The sequence below is a fragment of the Naumovozyma dairenensis genome, chromosome 2 (assembly GCF_000227115.2).
Source record: "Naumovozyma dairenensis CBS 421 chromosome 2, complete genome".
Classification (NCBI taxonomy): Eukaryota; Fungi; Ascomycota; class Saccharomycetes; order Saccharomycetales; family Saccharomycetaceae; genus Naumovozyma; species Naumovozyma dairenensis.
The window spans coordinates 242,842-264,198 of record NC_016480.1 but is presented as its reverse complement, the minus strand read 5'-3'; the positions used below and the strand labels follow the sequence as shown (position 1 = coordinate 264,198).

General features: G+C 34.5%; 10 protein-coding genes across 10 annotated transcripts; 4 read left to right on the top strand and 6 right to left on the bottom strand.

Moving 5' to 3' along the window:
• Nucleotides 1-397: 397 nt before the first annotated feature.
• On the top strand, nucleotides 398-880 carry HIT1 (Hit1p; the record flags this gene model as incomplete). Its single annotated transcript, XM_003668342.1, has 1 exon — nucleotides 398-880. One exon carries the CDS (start codon nucleotides 398-400, stop codon nucleotides 878-880), a length of 483 nt encoding a protein of 160 aa, XP_003668390.1.
• Nucleotides 881-1,355: 475 nt separating this feature from the next.
• On the bottom strand, nucleotides 1,356-2,798 carry NDAI0B01120 (Gfo/Idh/MocA family protein; the record flags this gene model as incomplete). Its single annotated transcript, XM_003668341.1, has 1 exon — nucleotides 1,356-2,798. The coding sequence occupies one exon, from the start codon at nucleotides 2,796-2,798 to the stop codon at nucleotides 1,356-1,358; it is 1,443 nt and encodes a 480-aa protein (XP_003668389.1).
• A 1,054-nt stretch (nucleotides 2,799-3,852) lies between these two features.
• Nucleotides 3,853-4,509, bottom strand: NDAI0B01110 (uncharacterized protein; the record flags this gene model as incomplete). Its single annotated transcript, XM_003668340.1, has 1 exon — nucleotides 3,853-4,509. One exon carries the CDS (start codon nucleotides 4,507-4,509, stop codon nucleotides 3,853-3,855), a length of 657 nt encoding a protein of 218 aa, XP_003668388.1.
• Nucleotides 4,510-4,969: 460 nt separating this feature from the next.
• On the top strand, nucleotides 4,970-5,233 carry CMI7 (Cmi7p; the record flags this gene model as incomplete). Its single annotated transcript, XM_003668339.1, has 1 exon — nucleotides 4,970-5,233. One exon carries the CDS (start codon nucleotides 4,970-4,972, stop codon nucleotides 5,231-5,233), a length of 264 nt encoding a protein of 87 aa, XP_003668387.1.
• A 286-nt stretch (nucleotides 5,234-5,519) lies between these two features.
• INP51 (phosphoinositide 5-phosphatase INP51) lies at nucleotides 5,520-8,372 on the bottom strand (the record flags this gene model as incomplete). Its single annotated transcript, XM_003668338.1, has 1 exon — nucleotides 5,520-8,372. The coding sequence occupies one exon, from the start codon at nucleotides 8,370-8,372 to the stop codon at nucleotides 5,520-5,522; it is 2,853 nt and encodes a 950-aa protein (XP_003668386.1).
• Nucleotides 8,373-8,721: 349 nt separating this feature from the next.
• On the top strand, nucleotides 8,722-9,228 carry BET1 (Bet1p; the record flags this gene model as incomplete). Its single annotated transcript, XM_003668337.1, has 2 exons — nucleotides 8,722-8,732; nucleotides 8,811-9,228. 2 exons carry the CDS (start codon nucleotides 8,722-8,724, stop codon nucleotides 9,226-9,228), a joined length of 429 nt encoding a protein of 142 aa, XP_003668385.1.
• Nucleotides 9,229-9,445: 217 nt separating this feature from the next.
• On the bottom strand, nucleotides 9,446-11,533 carry EPS1 (protein disulfide isomerase EPS1; the record flags this gene model as incomplete). The annotated part of the gene is made up of 1 exon (XM_003668336.1): nucleotides 9,446-11,533. The coding sequence occupies one exon, from the start codon at nucleotides 11,531-11,533 to the stop codon at nucleotides 9,446-9,448; it is 2,088 nt and encodes a 695-aa protein (XP_003668384.1).
• Nucleotides 11,534-12,044: 511 nt separating this feature from the next.
• YIA6 (NAD+ transporter) lies at nucleotides 12,045-13,229 on the bottom strand (the record flags this gene model as incomplete). Its single annotated transcript, XM_003668335.1, has 1 exon — nucleotides 12,045-13,229. One exon carries the CDS (start codon nucleotides 13,227-13,229, stop codon nucleotides 12,045-12,047), a length of 1,185 nt encoding a protein of 394 aa, XP_003668383.1.
• A 1,182-nt stretch (nucleotides 13,230-14,411) lies between these two features.
• On the bottom strand, nucleotides 14,412-15,854 carry NDAI0B01050 (Gti1/Pac2 family protein; the record flags this gene model as incomplete). The annotated part of the gene is made up of 1 exon (XM_003668334.1): nucleotides 14,412-15,854. The coding sequence occupies one exon, from the start codon at nucleotides 15,852-15,854 to the stop codon at nucleotides 14,412-14,414; it is 1,443 nt and encodes a 480-aa protein (XP_003668382.1).
• A 2,833-nt stretch (nucleotides 15,855-18,687) lies between these two features.
• On the top strand, nucleotides 18,688-19,374 carry NAS2 (Nas2p; the record flags this gene model as incomplete). The annotated part of the gene is made up of 1 exon (XM_003668333.1): nucleotides 18,688-19,374. The coding sequence occupies one exon, from the start codon at nucleotides 18,688-18,690 to the stop codon at nucleotides 19,372-19,374; it is 687 nt and encodes a 228-aa protein (XP_003668381.1).
• Nucleotides 19,375-21,357: the final 1,983 nt, after the last annotated feature.

The following is a 21,357-nucleotide window of genomic DNA, read 5'->3' as shown; positions in this document are numbered from 1 at the left end:
ATATATATATGGTATTCGTCTGAAACTCATCGAACCCATTCAGAAAGCGATGCCATGGAAAATTTTCACTCGTTCACTTCGTTGGTCACCTTCGAGAAACGCGCCACGGAAAAGGCCAAATAGCCTAGAACGTGACAGTTCACTTCAAGTTGAAGTTTTCTAGCTTAGACCTGCATCATATGGTATAATAAAGGTATGGATCATACAAGTTTCTATCTACGAATAAAGAAGACTAATTCTGTAAACCCTATAATTCAAACTTCAAGATTTCCTTTTTTTGTTGAGTGGTCTTTTAGTTGTCAAGAAGTCCATACAGGAGAGTTCAAAGATTTTTCTTCCAATATATTATAATAACTCTAAGGCAATAATAACTAAGTATTCAAGAAACTGTTGAAACATGCGTGAAAGTGGTATAAAATGTGGTATTTGTCAACTACAGGATGCAAAATATAAATGTCCAAAATGTGGCATAAGGTATTGTTCTTTGAAATGCTTTAAAGATGAATTAAAACACAACCATAATACTGTAGAGAAGAAAGATGAGGTAAAAGAAGCAAATAAGAGTGAGCAAACGGCGGCGGCTGTTGAAGTCAAATCTGGAGAGTTTGGTCAAATTTATAATGAAACCCCGGAGTTGAAAGAATTATTAAAGTATAATACGGTAAAGTTTCATCTATCCAAAGTATATAGAATATTGAATACGAATACTGGGAACGGCGGGTCTCTGAGTACAGAAATGAAGAACCAATTGGCCATAGATTATCTTAACACCTTAAGGTATGGCGGTGTGCATTATAATGAAGCTATCGAAGAGTTCTGTCAAATATGTTTAAGGAAACTTGAAACAGCGGACACTGGAGAAGAACTCTCATTAGCGTAGTCATATAGCTACGGAATATCTGTAGTGGGTATTATCTATAATGAAGCAACAGTGTCCGATGGCAGCAATTCAAAGGTATGTGATGGCTGAAAACATACAAGGTGAGCTTTGTGCTCACATCTAGAAGAATTTACCGAATTCCTGTAATAATCGCTTTTGATTTACTGTCAGCAAGATCTTGAAGTAAAGATATCAGGTCTCGGTTTCAGTATATGCTGATATCTATTTGTTTGTTAATCTGAGAGCATTCAATTAAAAGATATTGGACTAACCAGGGGGCGTTAGAATATGTTCCTACGAAATCTTCCTAACCTTGATTATGATGTAATGATATGACGAGAGTTCTTCTTTCCATATATACGACGTATATTATAATGTACGCTATAGAGGAAAAATACCGAGTCTCCTAATTAGACTTCCAAGCAGTAAATCATTAATTAATTAATTAATTAATTATTATCATTATATGTTTTTTCTATGGATATTGATATATTTTACTCACATCTAATGTAGAACCTAAATCATTACTTTTATAGACATTATCAATTAGCCTAACTAAGAATAATGCGTCCATTAAAGTTGGGAAACCTTCAAATTCAAATTCTTGCATGGCAAATTGAGAAGGTAAGTTTTCTATTTGTTTGGTATTGAAATGGAAATCCGCTATAGATTGATAAAGTCGGAAAATATTTCCTACTAATGCATTATAATTCCGTAGATGATAAACTTCCATAGTTTCTTTTCCAGAATCACCTGTCGTTGGCTCTCTATCACTAGTTTTATAAATAGGACTGTTATTTGGTTTAATTCCGCCGTAATATAATACCAGATTTGTAATTTCGACGAAACCTGCGTCACCTTCTAATTTTATATCACCTTTCGTTCCATGAATATCTATTACTAAGTTTTTCGTAAATTTCTTAATTGGTTTACCTCCTTTAATACTACATGATACGGGGACATTACCATTCAAAAGAGTTCCCTGGAATAAAAGATGATCCGGGACTGTCTTGGGGGCTTTTTGTCCGATTTTATTACCAAAATCATCCACTAATTCTTGTTCTGGAATATTATTAATCACCATTGCATTTATCGTTGAAAAATATGAACTTGTTATATATTGTAAGACGTCGATAGTATGTCCAAAAGTAGTTGTAACTAAATTTGTCCCATTTTTAATATCAAACATATATGCAGGTGATTTTTGTGGTCTTTCATAACCATACCAACCACCGTTTCCCGCGACTTCGATTGAATTTATTTCGCCAATATAACCTTGTGCAATTAATTCCTTTGCACGTAATATATATGGAGATTTTCTACCTTGTAAAGATATTATTGTTTGAATTCCATTTTTAGTTGTTTCCGCGCATATTGTTTCAAGTTCCTTTTCAGAACATTTCAATCCCCATTCAACGAATAAATATTTTAAATTGGCATTATTTTGAGAATATTTTAAAAGAGACATTATGATTTCATAATGGTTCATATTTTCAATACTTATTACAATCATGTCCACACCTGACGATGAAGCAAATGATTCAATGGTTGGGAATGCTGTAGCGTTCCGTAATTTCAATTCTCGTATGGTACTAATGGAGGAATCAATAGTAGGGTTATATAAGGCTGTAATTTCGAATTGTGAGGACAATTGCAATATGGCTGGATAATGTGTCTTAAGAGCCCAACCTTTCTTAAAGGAAAGTCCTACAAATCCAACTTTAATAGACCCTGTATTCGGTATAGTGGATACTTTTGATCGCAGATTATATGTCATTCCTGATATGCTGTTTCTTTTATTTGTAATCAAAGAACGTCTTTTCCATATACGGTTTTTACTAATACCAGTGTTATTGTTACTACCGTTATTGTTATTACTATTATTATTACTTTTAATATTATTAGTTGGAAGCCCCATATAGACTGGTGTAACCTTTGATTTTTTCTAACCTTGATATAATAGTTTTTCAATATGAGAGCTTCGTCAAAGGTAAATAAATATAGTACTTTTTTCTTCAAGTAATAATTTTCATTAATACAAAAAATGAAGATAAAAGGGACTAGCAGTCTTGCAAACGTCCATATTTTGAAACTACCATCCAAAAAGGAATTTTAAAAGAACTGAATAATATTTCAATCATTATCGATATATAGGAAATTTTTACTTTTCGGATAACAATGGTCCGGCTGGGACACTGTGACGCATTGGGGGATTCACTACGCTTGTTTTTCTGTTCGGTTAACGATTCTCCGAGCAGCAGGAAAAAAGCTGGCAACAAGCAATCTATCAATCAACCTGATAGCTATACAAGTTTGGTTTCAGAGACAAACCACCAAAACAGAAACAGAGAAAATTGGGAAGCTGAAGGAGTTGTTTTTCTAATATACACCTCCTTTGGTCGGAGCAACATACCTAAATCTCCTTGTATTTATCGAGGATAGTTTAACCTTTACCGGCCTTATACGTATCTATTATAATTGTGTCACTGAATGTGCAAATTTTGAATGATTCGTGAAGCTTTTAGAGGATTTTATGTGCCGCTTGGGGGATGCAAAGCTCAGCATGGCGTCTTTCTTGTCTGGGGCTTGACTATCTTCTAGGGAGGTAAAGTCCGACACTATATTGTCAAAAGATAGTTTTTTGCAAAATTTAATTCCATCCGTGGAATTAGAAGTAGCAGGGATGTGTCCGTATGATAAATGAATATTATCACGTTGTGGAGGTTTTTTGAATATAATATTCAAAACAAATTTAAAATATAAGTAATATAATGACAATCTGGTTTTTGTGTTCCTTCTGGTGGTTGTTAAGAAAAATAAACTCTATGTATGTATTTGCCTTAACCGGGAATTATAGATGAAAATGAGATATTAGTATGATGAAAACGGTGTGTGCTCATTTTCAGTTAGACAACCTAACGGTATGCTTTTTAGACTATGCAAAAGAAAATACTATATATATATGGGATTTTTTAATTGGAATATTTTGGTTTCTTCGGAGTGTGCCCGTATTTTACCGAATCATCTCCTATTTCTAATGATGATGCCATATCATAGTTAAGACTATCAATCATGCTATTTTCATTGTCTTTTTGAGCATTATTTGCATGCCTTCTAGTGACCGACCATTTCTTCTTAAATCTGTAAGTATCTGCCTCATTAAATGAGTGCTCGACACTCATCGGGGCCATAGAGGGTTTAAATTTCGGACTTACAATTTGTTGAATGCTATTATCTATGTTTCCAGTCTTCCCATTACTAGAAAATTGGAAATTATATTTATTATTTTGATTCTGATCTGCGTTTATGTTTGTACTTATATTTGTATTCGGTTTATCCATTTTTTGTGTATATTTTTCAATTTTTTGTTTCATACACCAATGTCGTATTTCATCTAAACTTGAAACTTGTCTTTTTTCAATTAGTTCTGAAATGTCATCCAAACATGATATATAACCTTGATGTTTCAATAATGAATTTTTTTCATTTGCCACTCTATATAATTTTGTGACAGCATTTGCCGCAATCTTAAATTCTTGAGATGAATCACTACTTAATGATTGGATGGCATTTTCTGTTGGAGGTTGTTCTGGTGGAAGACTTGACTCTAATGACTTTAAATGGTCCATATTTTCTTTGTTTTGATTATGAGACACAACGCTATTTAAGATTGTCTGTTAATTTTCAATGAGGTCTTTCTGCAATGAAATTCTGCTCTGACACAAATAAGCTCGCCGGAGTTGTCCGATTTGAAGGAAAAAAAAGAGGTTAAAGCTTTTTGTAACAAGAGTGTAATCCTTGGTGAGGCTGTAAAACGAGAAACTTTTTTTTGTATTTTTCTCCAATATTGGACAGACGTCTATAGACAACTGTCTGTCAACGTATATATTTATAGAAAACATATATCTTCTTCCTTTAAAATTCCTTTAAAAATAAAAATTTAACAAATAGTGGTCCGTTACCCGGAAAATGGTGAAATAGTGAAAAATTAAATACTTTTGTAGTATTAATAGCAAGTAAGAGCTTTGCGAAATAAGAGGGAAGGAAGGAAGAATTTTATTAATACATAGAATAGTTCGTTATTCTTGCATGGAAACGAATGTCTATATATCGATATTCGATACCTGGGTTAGTGAGGAAATGACAATGGAAGAAATGGATTTGCCTGAATTAACTCCAACTACGTTTAAAGATGCTTTGGATTTAGTAAATGACGGTGAGAAGGCCATGGATGATTTAGAGAAAAGGCTAGACAATATGGAGAAAAATATGAATGATTTATTGCAGCAACTCGAGAAGTTGGAAGATGAAAATAAACCTTCTGCAAGTAAGGAAGAAGCAGAAGAAAAGTGAAACACGACAAGCGAAAAAAACTGTCCCTTTCGGAAGAGAAAACACAGCTAGTATGAGAATTGCGTGACGTACACCCTCCCAAGTAGGCTAGGCTAATGCCTAGCAATATCGTTTACAAGTGGATTCAATGGTTACTCTTATATATTTTTGCTCATAGCGTTAATATACAGAAGAGCCAAACGATATTGATATGGTCAATATACGTATGTATTCTTTAGGTATCTATCTATAAAGTATTTTTGAAGAATATATCAAGAAATAGATGACGATGATCTATTATTCTACATCATTTTGTCCTTGGAATGAAAAACGGTATATTTGCACCCTCCTCGTCCATCTCAATAAAAGGATTTGGGTTTCGTTTAGGATTTATCATATATTTATTAGGATCAATATCCAATGTAACTTTTACTTGTTTCCCATTCCCAATCCACCATTTTCTAGTATCAGAGCTAGGTGGTGGCAATAATTTACCCCTTTTGGAATCCGCAACACTCGGAAGGGATTCACCGTTAGGAAGCAGATTGGAATCTGATCTCTCCTCCCCATCGAATAATAAAATTCTTTCACTAAGCACAGCATCTTTTTCTTCCTCCGTCAAATTTGCTAATTTCTCCATAATTTTCTCATGGAGTTCAATTGACAGTGCCTCTTTCTTCTGTTCGTCAACAACAGTGACCCTTGCATTAAACGTCGCATAAACTGGTCGATGATCTGAAAATAAGATATCTTCCGCACATCCGTAACTTAGTTGTTTCAAAACTTCTCCTCTACTCAGTATTCTATCTGTCCATGCGGGAATTCTCATCTTTTCGCTGGTATCATATGTCTTGGTGCCAGGATCAAATTTATACGTAGGAGGAAAATCAATAGCCATTTCATGATAATAAGGAAACGACTCACCTGCAATCATCTGTTGGTTTAACTGATCCTTCAAAAATAAGTTGGTATACTCTTTGGAGGCGATTAACCGTCGAACGTCTTCATTTGACATCAATATTCTATAATTAAAATCACCCATCCATATTACAGCATCATGGTCTTTTATTCGTAATCCTCTACCAAAATTAATATTCTTCACAATTGTCTTATAATCATTATGCCGTTGTTCAACATTATCTAAACCAGCTGCTAAATGAGAAACTAGTACGCAAAATTTCGTTGCAGAATAATTGAAACTTACAGCAACTGCGCCTTTATTAGATGCTATACCACCAAACCCTGTCTTTTTGACATCTCCTTCTATATGCTTTATCTTAAGATATTCAGAACTACTCATAAATAACATTAAAAGTAAACCACCTAGTTGATTACTCCATGTACAAACATATTTTTCTTTCCCTCCGGAATTATTCAGTAAAGTTATTATCTTTCTCTCCCAGAATTGTTTAATAAATGGATCTGTCGATAACATGTGACCTGGCGTCAATTCCACAACTTCTTCTAAACCAATAATATAAATAGATGCTGGGTTTTCAAGATTAGAGCCTTTTGGGAAAATCCACTCTGTAATGTCATCTTTGGAAACTTTACCACTGATATTGAAAGTACCTGCAAAAATTGTAATATCTTTTTGGAAGGTGAAGTTAGATTTCATTTGTCTTAGATGTTGTGAAACATAATAATGTAAAGGGTAGAAAAGTTTGACTTTAGAACTGAATAGTTTATAATATATTTTTGCATATTTCATTGGATTCTTACCATTTTTAGAATATGTCCTATCTAACCAATAGTAGTTCTCTGACCATATCCTGTCATGTGCATCAATAAATAACGATGTGATTTCAAACCCTTGTAATTCCTTTGTTGCTAATTCGAGAACTTCTTTACTAACTATTTTGGCAACTTGTAACGGTTTCTCAATGGAATCAAACGCACTGATTCTTAATACACCGGTTTGTTTCCCAAAATAAACACCTCTTGACATATCATAGGCAAAAGCACCGAATTCATAAATATCTTGTTGCAAAAGGTATATCAATTTGTGAGGGGCTTTATTGAAAATCCCTGAAGTATATTCTAAATTCGTTATTTTAGTACCTCTAGCCTCAGCACATTTTTGATAAACTAACGCAAGAGATTCTTGCGTTTCACTTTTCGGTTTAATTAAATTGACAATAGATACCACCCCATATTTAGATTCCATAGAGTCAAAATGTTTATCAAATGCAGTTTGTGATTGGTCTGGCGTTCTTGTCATTTTGATTTTACGTCCATATAAAAGTTGATTTTCCACAGATTCCCAAAATAATGGAATATTGGCTTCAACTTGAGTATATGAAAAGATGAATTTTTTCGTTGTAACAACAACTTCGGTTTCCACAAAACAGCCTACTTTGCCTTCATCATTCAATCCGTCTTCAAATGCATTCAATTTGTTCTCCGCTGAGATTCTTGATATTATTGTAACTGACGCCGTATTATCGCCATCTTCTACCACGGCAGTCTTGCAGAAACCCCTTACTACAAAGGTCAAGAAATTAGAATTATCAAACAAATGTCTCTTTTCTATAGGGACCCTATTCCTCCAGCTAATTATTTCTGATGTCAAACTAGTATTCCATATAAACCCCAAATCTTGATTATCGATTGTATATTCCAAATTATGTAACAATCCATGGTTCTTAACAGTATTAGAAATATCGAAATCTCTTGAAAAATAAAACGTCCCATCACCAAATAACTTTTTAAAGGAACCACATGGATGTTCATGAATTAATTTATCATAATTTTGTTCATTACGCTCAAAAAATAAAGGATCATATGCATCATTTTCAATACTATAAAAATCAACATCCAAAACCTTATAAATAGTTTCATTAGGAACTACACGTGAACCTTCATTCTTCCATCTAGGAAATCCAACGTTTTGAACTCCAGAAATAATAGCCAAAAATACACTACCGTTTGTGGAAATAAGACCTAATAATCCATTATATATACATGATTTGATCTCGGTGAACCTTGCTTCATCTAAAACTTCTGCTTCGGAAAGAATTTTAATCACTACAGAGGATGATTTGGAGGGTTGTTGTGGTTGTATTGGTCCCGATGGCCTATGATATTTTTGGAAAGACAGGTAATAATTGTTCGATGCTAGGACGATCGATCTTGGATTTCTTCCTATAAACAATCTCATGGTTATTAATTAGCCATAGATGTGGTCCCGTGCCAATGACCCTTAGTTAGCTAGTATGCAGTCCTTTCCTTTATGTTGAGTCCATTCATTTCGTTAAATTTGTCCAAGGCTTGATTGATATTTGATGTAAACATCAACAATTCTATATATAGACTGCTAGTTCAAATGGCGCACCAATCGTTTACAATGGAATTTAACATCTAGAGAGGTGAAGTACAATAAAAATACTTTGACGTGTATTCAGAGGGAAGTACAGAATAAAAGAAGTAATTAGTTTTTTGAATATTCATTGGTATAACAGTGGGAGCAGCGTATTCAAAGATATATCAATAATAGAGAGCTTGGCATAATGAGCACAAGGTATGTTAAAAAAAATGTCAGCACAAACGACAAAGATCTATCTGAAACCCAATACTAACAATATCATAACTATTTCAGATACGGAGAGGACCAATTAAACCAAAGAGACTCTAAGAGGACGCGGTTATTTGGTTCCAGTATGAATTTTGAAGATGAGACCGGCAAAAGGTCATCACCATATCAAAGTTCCACTCATCTTGATTATTCACAAGATAGGTTAGCTCAACTAGAGTCGCAAAGTGAGGAGCAAGTAGGTATAATGGCAGAAAAGCTTCGTTCATTGAAAACACTCTCTTTGAAGATGGGTGATGAGATAAGAGGAAGTAACAAGACGTTGGACCAGCTAGGTGATTCATTTGATACAACATCATTAAAATTGAAAAATACATTTTCAAATATGATGGAAATGGCCAAGAGATCAAGAATAAGTATAAAAACATGGCTTCTGATCTTCGCTCTTGTTATATTGGTATTTTTCTGGGTTTGGATCACATAACTTTTCGTTTCATTCTAAACGAAGAGAAGCTTCAGATCGATACATTATAACATATTTTGTTTTCTTCACATTTTATTTACTAATATAGACACTGAAACACCATATAACGATAGATATTGTATACTACTACGTCAGGTCCAACTAACTAAGAGTTTATAGGAAGGGAATGTTAATACAAAATTTTTGCGTAGTCACTATGTAATGCAAACCCTATGTTTCAATCTTGGAACTCTTTCTTGTCTGACCAACCTAATAACCCTCGAGTATCCCTTTTAGCTTGATACTTTCTTTTGGACCTGTAGATATGAACCAAAGACTTACTTTTATATATCATAGTTACTACCACCGCCAACATAATATATCCGAATATGCCATAGCTATGTATGAAATCCAAATGTCTTAGTTGCCTGGAATAGGGAGAATTGATTCTTCTGCCATGGTTTACGAACTTGGAAAATGAACTCTGTGGGAAATTTAAAGTAGTTAATATTTCTCTTATATCATATGGGTTGTCAGTTAAAGGCTTCCCATCACGATTGACTTCAAAAAAGGAACTCTTTGATCTGTCGACAATAATGACATTTCCTGACTTTTGTGGGACTGTACAATCAAATCCCAGTTTAGATAACGTGTTTTTATTTTTGTAAATATCAAGGTAAGTTAAAATAACAGACCTATCATCTTTATGAGGAATCTCCTTACGTAGGGCAGCTACGATTTTAGCACTTTGTGCTTTCTTATTCTTCAATTTCTGGACATACTCTAACTTATCATTTCTTTCTCCCATTATCCATTGGAACATTTGAGACATACGAACATGCTCATAATCATAATTTCCTGTAACCAGGTTATTCACACTATTTACACTTTCCTTCATTCTTGCAGAATCTATTAGTAAAATGGCAATGTCACTATAACGTTCATGTTGCGAATTCATTAAATCCCAAAAGTTATCCTCATTAACTTCAGTAATCATTGGGATTGCAAATTCTTTAACCCAGTTCATTATTGTCTCTACATTTCTCATTTCCGTGGTAGAATAACCAGGGAAGACATGTGGTATTTTATCACCATCTTTGAAAAGGAAAAAGGTTGGAAATTGAGTGATGGTATTTAAGGCAAACTGATTCTCATCCAAAACTTTTTCCGGTTCAGTTTCATTATAATTAATCATCTTGTACATTTCTTCAAACGATGTATGAGTCAATGATTTCAAATCTTCTTTTGATTTATAAAGATATAAGTTTGGGATTTTTGAAAGCGGTTCAATCAAATATTCTAAAATATCGAAATCTTCTGAAAAAGTGATCTTTGCATCATAATTAAAGACCAAGTGCATCTTTGGTCCTGGCCGGCCTTCCATATTCATAACCTCTGTATTTATGATTGATATTACATCGTCTTTGTTAATTTCAGGGGCAATACTGTTAGCATAAGTTCTCGTGGCGAAATCTTGATATTGTGATAGAGGTGATGCAATATCACCTTTGAATATAAACAAATTATTTGTTGCTCTGTTAGGAAGAACCAGTGCAACTCTAGGTACCCTATCACTTCGATGGTTTTTAATCTTTGACAATTCACCAAAACCTAACTCATTACAAATAAGGGGATTTTCTTCACAATTCATATGACCTGTCAAGACACCATCAGCAAGTAAATTCTTAGATAACATCTTCCAAGCTCTTTGGAATGTAGTACAATCAGCACAGTTTTCAAAAGCTATCCTATCATCTGAATTTTTCATCTCATTTGTTGGCCAAAACGAAATCAAGATTGGATCTTTCCCTTTGCCAGCCAAATACTTTGCAAATTCAAGCTTTGATAGTAGTATACTTTGGCTTTCAACATGACTAATATCAACATTCAAAGGATCCAATGCTTCTTTTCTAGCAAACTTAATAAATGCTTCTTCTTTTCTTGCACCATCATAGTTTTTAATGAACCCAGATGGACCATACAGTTTAATATATGGGAAATATTCAATATTTTCCTTGGAACATAAATCACCATCCTCCACACAATTCACTTGTGAAAGAGTAATATTCAGCTTTGAACCTTCTTCATGGAATGATTCCCATGTCTTTTCCCAAATAGGCGCTAATGATTTACAATGATGACAATATGGACTGAAAAATTCGACTATATGTAACCCGTTTTTCATTTCATTATCGAATGTAGAACCAGTTAGTGGTTTCGGGAAACCCTCTGGATGTTTGTCATCTGATGCCGCCACTTGAGTTCCTTGAAGAATTAGCGTGATGGAGAAACAGAGTAGCAATTGTATATGTTTTAGGCAAGTCATTTCTTACCTCACATATATATTTTCTAAAGTAAGTTTTATTTTCTTTGTGGTATATCCTAGGATAGTTTGATATATAAAAGATTGGGTCTGGAAAAGCACTCGATGCAATAAGTGAGAAGAAACACTAGCCGTGCTATTTTGTTTTCTATAAATAAAAATAAGGTGTTTTTTTCCAAAATTCAGTCCGTATATTGTACATTGAGCTCGGATTTTCTCAAATCATATGAGCTTTAATATGTATTTCCTAACATGGAGATAATTCCTTAGAACAGAATATAGATAATGATTATATATAGCAATCACGTGTAGACACAATTGGAATGAACAAGATTCGTAGATAAACAATACATGTCTATATTTTTGCAAGGATGTTCAGAAATTTTATATCTTATTTTCTATTGCTCTCCGACTAGATAAGCAAGATTTTATAATCTATAAAAATGGCTATTGTTACGTAACCATAAGTACACAGTCCATTTTCTTTTATATAATTATATGTCGCTTCAATATTTTACAGATTGGAATCTTCATTCAGCCGTATTAGCGTATTCCTAAAATATTCGAACGATACAAGAGTGATAGCTGATGCCGGTACTGTACGTATCAAATTTGTTGCAAACCCAGAATAAAATCCCATGATCCCCTCTTGAACAAACGTCTTCTTTATCAAGGTAAATAATTTCCGTTGTGTTGGATTTGGTGATTTTAGTTTTATTTGCATTCTTGTTCTTAAGATTTCATGAGGATAAGTTATTGAAGATGCAATCATTTTAGAAACAGAAGATGCGATAATAAGTCTCTTCAACTGAATGGAATGATCTGTTTCTTTTGAGTCACAATGTAGTTTTCTTTTTAATTTTTCATAAACTGGGAAATGGATTGCAACATGAAGTAATCCGAATAATGATGGAACTAAACCGGTATATAATGTCCTTATACCTTCTTGTCTAATTATTTTTCTAAACGCATCAATGGTTCCACTGTAGTATGTAGGATGTTTGGCCATTGGAGTCTGTAGCATTAATCTGGTCTTAACGACCCAAATTGGGTTTGTTAAGATTGTGGAAGCTGCACCAGCAGTAATAGCTGAGCATGAATGAGATAAGAACTCAGAATACGGTAATAGTTTCGAGTACATGTCTTTGGAAATTTCGTAAACGGAAAAATATATAGTCCATGTGGGAAAATAACCCATAATAATCGGCACGATACCTTTATAAAGTCCTTTAACTCCTTCATCTTTGACGATTGTAGACATTGTTCCCAAGAGACCTCTATAATATGGATTTTCAATGCCTTCAATGCCTTGAGCTTGCAATCTAGTCTTTGTTACATCCAATGGACAGACAGTTACTCCGGATAAGAAACCCGCTAGAGCTCCTGATAAAGCAGTGATTTTGGTATCACTTAATTTGATACTTCGGAGAGGATTTTTGAAAGGGAATATGAGTGGAGAACTACTTTTTAAAGGTTCATCAGATGGCGGCGATGACATATTATGATTTTTATCATTAAGTTGTATTATAGGATCAATAAGCCTTGACGAAAATATGTTATTTCGTTCTTTGCTAACATAAGAAACCTCATCGATGTGGGTTGTGCTATTTGTTATGTTAGTATTATGAAGTGCTGGTGCAGAAATTCCGTTTGGAAAATCGGTTTTTAATCCGTTTAGCTTATCATCATCATGTGGCATACCGACATTTATCACCTTAAATGATAAATTTCTATTGTAGAGACCCTATTACCAATTTGAGAAATAGTGTGCCTTTCTTTTCAAAGCTAGACTATATTGTTTCTCTTACACTTACTCGAAAGTCTCAGAAAGCAAATACAATTTTTCTCAGTAATTTTCAATATGGACTAGAAGCTAGCTTAAAAAATATCCAATTATCAGACGCAGTATGAACCTTTCTTAATAGAATCATACGACGCACCCTTTCTTTTCTATATACGCACACTCCATAGTACGTAGATTAGTTAGTTTAACTAAGAATGGCACTATGTATCTAATCATATTCCAGTAAAAAAATCAAAAAATTCGGAAAAAAAGTTTAAAAAATAAAAGACGAATCCCTTTTCAAAAATGATTCCAACCCTCTTGGTGTAATAATATTATTGGCCAACCAAATTCAACGAAGTCCAGCAATTTATAGGGTTAACAAAAAGTAGCCCACTAACAAAAAACTGGAAATGGGATTGGTATCTGAATTATGCAAGTGGCACAGGTGTTACCCGGATGAATATTTCTTTATTTTTCACCTTCAATCAAGGGTTTTTATAAGATTATTGAAACATTTGATTGGTTTTAGCCATCCAGTGTCAGGGAGTATCAATTTGAAGCCAACAAACTGCCAATACCTGTCAAAAAAAACAACCATAATATATACTTTACGTACGTACTAAGACGGGAAAAAGGTACAAAAAAAAATGTTATCCATGCATTTAATCATTATATTTATTTCATAATATTATCAGGTATAAAAGTTATATCGTTGTTAGATTATAGAAGTTGTTGTCGTTATAAGTAAGTATTTAATATTTCTTGTTTTTTCACCCCTAAGTTATTTTTTGTTCACTCCATTCCATCCAGTGTATGGTAGTGATTTTAAAAGAACTGAGACAGACCAAGAGAAAATAAAACTTCTGTTAGTTTTGTATATGCATGGACCCATGTCTTCAACAAAGGCAGAAAAAACACTCCTTATTCTCATTCCCTCGTAAAGAGAAAAAACTAAGATGACTTACCATGGGTTCTATATGGTGTATCAGTATCTATCATTGAAGAGATCGATAATTTTTTACAGTCCCTATTTATTTCGGAATTTTTATTGTTGAAAACAGGATGGTTCACTTCCATTATTGGAGATGATAAAAACTAGCTGTACATGACATTTGTATCTAAGACATTCATGATTTTCGTGGGAAGTTGCGCTGATTTTAGATTGGGATTCTCCAGAATGTAACGATTATTACCGACATCTGAACCTCCACTGGTAGTTGGTGATATTTGATTGATTCTAGGTGATGAATGATGATGATGATTATTAATGTTATTATTAGGTTTCGGGGTTCCAGTCTGTGGATCAGAAATGTTTAGAGGAGGTAAGATATTACTAGTTATGATTCCATTTTTATTATCAATGATATTCATTATGGTAGCTGGTTCAATATGGTTCATTAACGTTGATTTGATAATTCGGGGACTTTCGGGAGTTGAATCATGATGAATTAGGCTGCTGATATTCCCCGTCCTCCTGGCAAAAGTAGGTGTGACGAATTGAGTGGTGTCTCTATTCAACGGAGGTAACCTTTGACTAGAACTGCTTTGATATCTAATGGCAGCAGTAGTAATATTATCGTTGCTATTGTTCTTGCTGCTGCTATTACTGCCGCCTTCGACGTGTGGGTTAACACTACTGACAGAAAAGGATATAGGTGGATCCGTTACAGAATAAAGGACTGGGTTAGAAATATCTAATTGTGGACTAGATACAGTAGGGTGCTCACAAACAGGTTGACTAACACAATATGGTACTGGTAGACGATATTTCTTTGGCCTTCGGTTTTCAATTGGGTCCATAATACGTTGTGCGAGTGCTGTGTCAGACTTTGTACGATGTACGGTATCTTTCGTTACCTTTCGAGGTTTATCAATTGGTTTTGAAGGATTCGTTCTTGAATTTCCTAATGTTATTTGTTCTATTGTCTTTATTAATATTGGACTTGGTGTGACACTTTTAAAAAGGAAGTGCTTCTTAGGTGTTTCGAGTTTCCCATCTTCGTTATCGCTCTCATTATAGTATGAAATTATGTGAATGTTATGATAAACTTGATTATTCGTACCTGTTGGTAACTTTATGGAGAATGTCTTTTTAACAAATCCAGTATGAATTGATGGATAGTTAGCCATACTTTCTTGAGAATACATGGCATATGGTACTCGGTTATTATTCAGATGTATATTCATATCCGTATTCACGTTGTTTTTTGGAGATTGGAAATTTGGCATATTAACCCTTGGCGGTATTGGACCACTTGACGATATTAAACTTGGATAATCTCTATTTAATTCTTTATATATCAGGAACTTTCCAGAAATGCGAGAAGGAGACCAATTGATACCATCTGTCCATCGTTTTATCCCAGACATTTCCTCTATGAAGACGAAAACATTACCAGGAACAATAAGTGATTGTCTTTCGAAGTCAGATGGCCTTCGTAGTACATGCTGTAGTTTCCCATCTAAGACAGCTTGTATGAGAAGTGCAGCATCAAATTCATCGTCAATTAGTCCTCTGAAGGTTGGAAGAACATTCATTTTTTTCCAATTGATTTTAATTACTTTATTGGATTATAGTGATGAAAATTTTGATACTCTGTTATTTTGATGATATCTCTCGTATTGTTGCTGTATATAAGTTTTGTTCGATAGAGAGAAACGTTTTATCGCGCTCTAATCAGTTATCTGTATTCGTACCTGGAAGTTTTTTAGGTTTGACTTTTTCTGCTCGAGCTAAGATTCACTATGTTGAGAGATTACTTCGACGGAGATAAATATTTCAACTATACTTTTTGGAGCCATACAACAAGATAAAAAGAACCTCTTTCGCTGGAACTAGGACGTAGAACAATGTGCCCAAATGGAAAATGAAAAACTTTCTTTCCTAGTTATATAAGTAATAATTTACAAACGATAGAATTCTTTCCAATTTTACTCATGAATTAAGATGTTCCGAACTGTATAAGGAAGGATTTTACATTGACTACATGTGTACATATTTTAATCTCCACCAGCTTGGTGTACGAGGATATATAGTTTCCTTCTAGTTTAGCTATAGTCTTCGTTTCACATTAAATGCCATATAGCTTATTTTACCATTCAAATTCATGTAAGTACATTGCCTACGTGCATTATTAGCAAGGATCAAGAGGGATGCCCAAACAAAAAAGTTTCTACCTTCTCTGATCTTTCTTCCTTAGTTTTTCTGTCTCATCTTCTTAGAATTGTTAGTTTTATACAGACGTAATTGGAGAAGGGCTAACCCGCTTATATAAGCACCTAGTACCACGTACGGGAGATTCCTTCGGTCTAGACTTGCCTAGGCTGCCTTTCAGATTTAGGAGCGGTCCTCCCAGGAGTTCTATCCCGAACTTGGGTAATGTTCCGTGACGGCTTGTTGAAGATTTCTGCTCCCCTCTTATCTTCGGGTTCTCTAACGTTGGAAACCTCTCGGGATACTCGGAGAATGGCTCTTGAACTGTCACAGAGAAAATAGCTTTTTGCGCACAGAATTCTTGAAGGGGGAAAAAATACGGTTTTGTATGACATTCTAGAAGCTTTTCATCTCCCTTCTCCTCCCCCTGAGATATGAAGAAGCCATGCATTTTCCTTCTTTTGTTTCTAGATCTAACTTAAAAAAAATTTCTACAACCTTAAATAACTTACACACCATACTGAACTTAGTGAAAATCCTTATTGAAGTCATTTCTTTAGGGCTTATTTTCTCGAGGCTGGCGTATTACTGTCTGTGTCCCAAATCCCCAATCTCCGCCGCAACAGATTCTTTTTAGTAGCCACTAGATACGATATCATATCTGGTGGATATATTCTCTGCACCCCCCTGTGTTTCATCGTCATGAGGGGAAATATTAATTCTAGAATTATTTTCATATGACTGGAATTTCTCATGTTGGCTAATCGAGTTTTTGTAAAGTCTACAGTACCTCTAAGTAACAATTAACTGATGCGACATATCAAAAGTTCGTATCGTTTTCTTACATCAAAGAGGCTTCTATTAGAAGCCATACGGTGGTTCAAGTCTGTACAAATTTCATATGTTAGCCGCCCCTTAGTATCTATGGATATGAATAATAATACACTAATACGTAAACCTGTACGGATATGCTCACCCACGTTCTCCAACAATACATTAGAATAATGACCGATATATCTCCTTGCAGTAGATTTACGTCTTAAAGGAGCGAGTATGGGAAGCCAAATTTACAAGGTTTTAACACAATGGACTTTCTTTGAAGCGAAAGGCATGCAGGTTCAATAAATGTCTTCTAGATACCGAGCTGATTTACAGATAATAGCGTAGAAGGATCTACCTAAAAGGTTTCCCATTCCGCATAACACATTGCGTGCGTTACGTAGGCAAAATATGGGAATACTTGAAACTGTATTCACGCGGAACTTTTTACCATATTACTAACCACCAGAGAAAGATCTGCATAGGCAAGGAAGTAAAACAACTTCAAAGTTTGGAAAACCAAAAAAAAGCTTGTTTCGAAAGTTTAATAGCATTCCCTACGTATGAATATATTCGAACCTTTTTTATGTTTACATAGCAAAATGAATATAAAATCTCCTACGTCTATTCTGTTGCGGCCCATATAAACGAATCATTCGTCATGAGCCACTGGGATCTAGACACAAGAGAATTGCATTCGAAATCTCACTTCAATGCCATTCTGCTTCAAAAGATGCATGAAACTTTAGTCTATGAATGTCCAGGTAAGTCGTTCAATAAGCCAAAAAAAGACATGGCTCAATGCAATGTTAGTAATACGCTCATCCTACTGGAAAAACTAGACCAGGTACGATTGTTCATGGCACACCAGCAGTGAAACTATAAACCTAAACATATGAAAAATGCATGAATTGGATTCACGTTTCCATAACTCATCTTACTATCATTATATGGTGCTTTCAATCAACGAGTAATCCGTCAAACGGCCTGCAAACAATCTTTAGGTTGAAGGACAGCTGATGGCAACGGATTCAAACAAATATAAACGTTGTCTGTCACCAGATGTGAAACTTAACTACTTGTATTACTTCAGTTTCATGTAGATCATAGAAACATTCTACCTGAATGTACCGTAAAGAGCTTTATCTGGCGCAGGGAGGAACCCAAGCGCGAGAAGTCTTGAATTCAAATCTAGAGTTAATAATAACTATGCTAAACGCGAACAGCGCTTATTCGCAATGTGTATCCAATATAAAAGGTGTTCAAGATGATCGCATCGCCTATATACGCACCAAATAGCGGTAAGACAATTCTATTCTGTCCTGCTTAGGATTTGGAAAACAACAAAATAAGCACCACATTCTGAAACAATACATCAACTCATAGCGTTTCTTTCTCATGAGTAATATAACGGAAAACGGTGTTGATTTTCCAGCTCCTTCGACTGAGTTAACAAACTTACAACTAGATCCATCTCTCCTTTCTTTAATTGAAAATCTTAATAGCTTAAAGCTATCTGAAATACAAGTCCTTAAAGGTAAAGTTGAAACGGAGTTGAGTAAAAATCTAGAATTACTTTCTTCAGAGGGTACCGATTTACATTCTTCTTTAATTACTCCTGATGGATACCCGCGATCAGATATCGACGTGTTACAAATAACAATGGCGCGGAGGAATGTCAACATGTTAAGGAATGATTTACATAAAATTATAGAAAGATCTCATGAACTATTAAACCAACATTTTCAGAAAAGACCTTCGCCACCACCATCACAGCATTCAGCTCAAACAAATTTAAATTTAGACTATAAGATACCATTTGCCGTATTTGATGAAATAGTTTCAGGTAGTCCAATTCAACAGGCTGGCGTCCAAAATGGTGACAAGTTAATTCTTATCGGAGATATCAACGCTGGAAATCACAACAGATTACAGAATATTCAAAGGGTCGTACTACAAAGTGAAGACCGGAGAATTCCACTAAAAATATCGAGGGAAAATGATGGAATATTGGATTTATGGTTGGTTCCGAGTCGTAACTGGTCCGGAAGGAGTTTGCTAGGTTGCAAGGTGCAGCAATTATGATAAACTTTTTGATATTGCAATACATCGGCAGAATTTATATCGGTCGTTCAAAGGCTTGCTAAGTAAAGTTGTTTTTCTATGTTCCCGGGCTAAGGTAAAAAGCATTGCCATTTAGTGCAAATTGTGTACATATGTTACGTCCCAGCCATGCTACATTTAGTTCATGTACATACGTACGTACGTAGTTTAGTAACGTTATTTAATCTATGACAGGTGTGCTTTGATAGTCAGTACAATTTATGACATAAGTGCCTGGATAAATAGTACAGCAAAGATAGTTGGCAGTTCTAGGATTTCATAGGTCCCATACTTATAGTTAGTATATTTTATATCAAGTCATACATAAGCATGCGATTACCATATAAAATTTAAAATGTCAATATAATACTTGGTAAGTTTGCCCAGAACTTCTTTCAGTTCATAGTAGGTGTGAGATCTTTGTTTATGGACGTCCCAGTGGCATAATGAGAACCTAAAGCAAATCAATTCCCTATGCAAACGTTATCTGCATACTTAATGGAGACCTAAACGTCAGTTTTGTTAACAATACATAATTCGCAGTAAGCCAAGCAACTTAACCGATAAAACTCCATAAACCAAAGCCTGATTCTACTTATCTGGCCAATATCACCTAGATCATGTAGGTAGTAATACTACAGTATCTACTTGATACAATGTATGGCCATTCTTCTCTGTAGGCCTTTGTGTCATAAAGCTTATAACTCTGTACGTACATAACGCCACATCGGAATCTCCGATGACGATTTGCGGCTATCTTAGAGCCAATTAGTTTAATGGGCGGCTAAGTTAGTAGGAAAGTCGATGTTCTTTTAGACCAGTTTTTTTCAATGGAAAAAAAGGACCATAAAAAACAAAACCCTGCTGTAATATGAAAAGTTATAATAGGTCAAATATAAACACATACAGCTTGAGAAGACTAAACCCGCAATCAAATAGAATTAAACCTTTCTCCATATTTTAATAAATTTAGGCTAAGGCATCAATATGGTTGAACGAACGTTATGCAAACCAAATTAAGGAAAGCTATGTACTTTACCAGATTAGTTGGACAAACCAAGAAAGACAGGCACCATATTATACATTAAGTCTGTAGAAGGATAAACGTCTCGCTAAACAAAGATATTTAAAAAAGGCCCATAAATATCGAGCAAAATTGTACTCATACCAACTCAGTTACTCATGTCTTTAATAATTGTGTGAGTGAATATATGTAGCCCGGATCAACCCCTTGAACCGGGGCGTGGAATATACAAGTAAACATTGTAATAAGATAGAAGATAGCGCTCGGAAGCAGCGTTTCCAGTTAATCCTGTATTATTCTAATTGTAAGATTCCATTGTAGATTAAGATTAGTGCTAAATATCAAGTATAATAAGAGTAATTTAATATCCTCCTTTTAATGTATGTAAAACAGTTCAGTTTCTTAAATATAAATAGTAGATAAAATGTATATAAAAAATAATAATATAAAAATAATAACAGGAGAAAGAGAAACCGATACTTCGAGGTATGGGTCTATTTATATTCCTCTCGATGGTTGAATAGATAATACGAGATCACAACTTTATCGTTGGCATATGAATTGATTGACTAATTCGGTATTCATCAATCGCGTCGTGTCGTGCCGGTATTCCCTCAAGTTCCTCCCATATTTGGTAATCACTGAGTGTATTATAGAAGACGTTGTACCAAACTGGATGTCTAGACCCTTACCATGGAATATTAATAGTACCTTTATCTTGAATATTGTTCGAGCAGATAGAAAGACTCTCCTTGAATACGAACCTAAACTGAAGAACAGAATAACTAACGACAAATAGATATAGTGAATCTGTCGGAGTTCTAATGTATCTGGCACATAGTGTACAGACACGTTAGTTTCGTACAACACGATATTATTATTTTACTACTAATAAAGTAAAATTTATTCCTATATGTAAAGTGTACAATATATATATTACT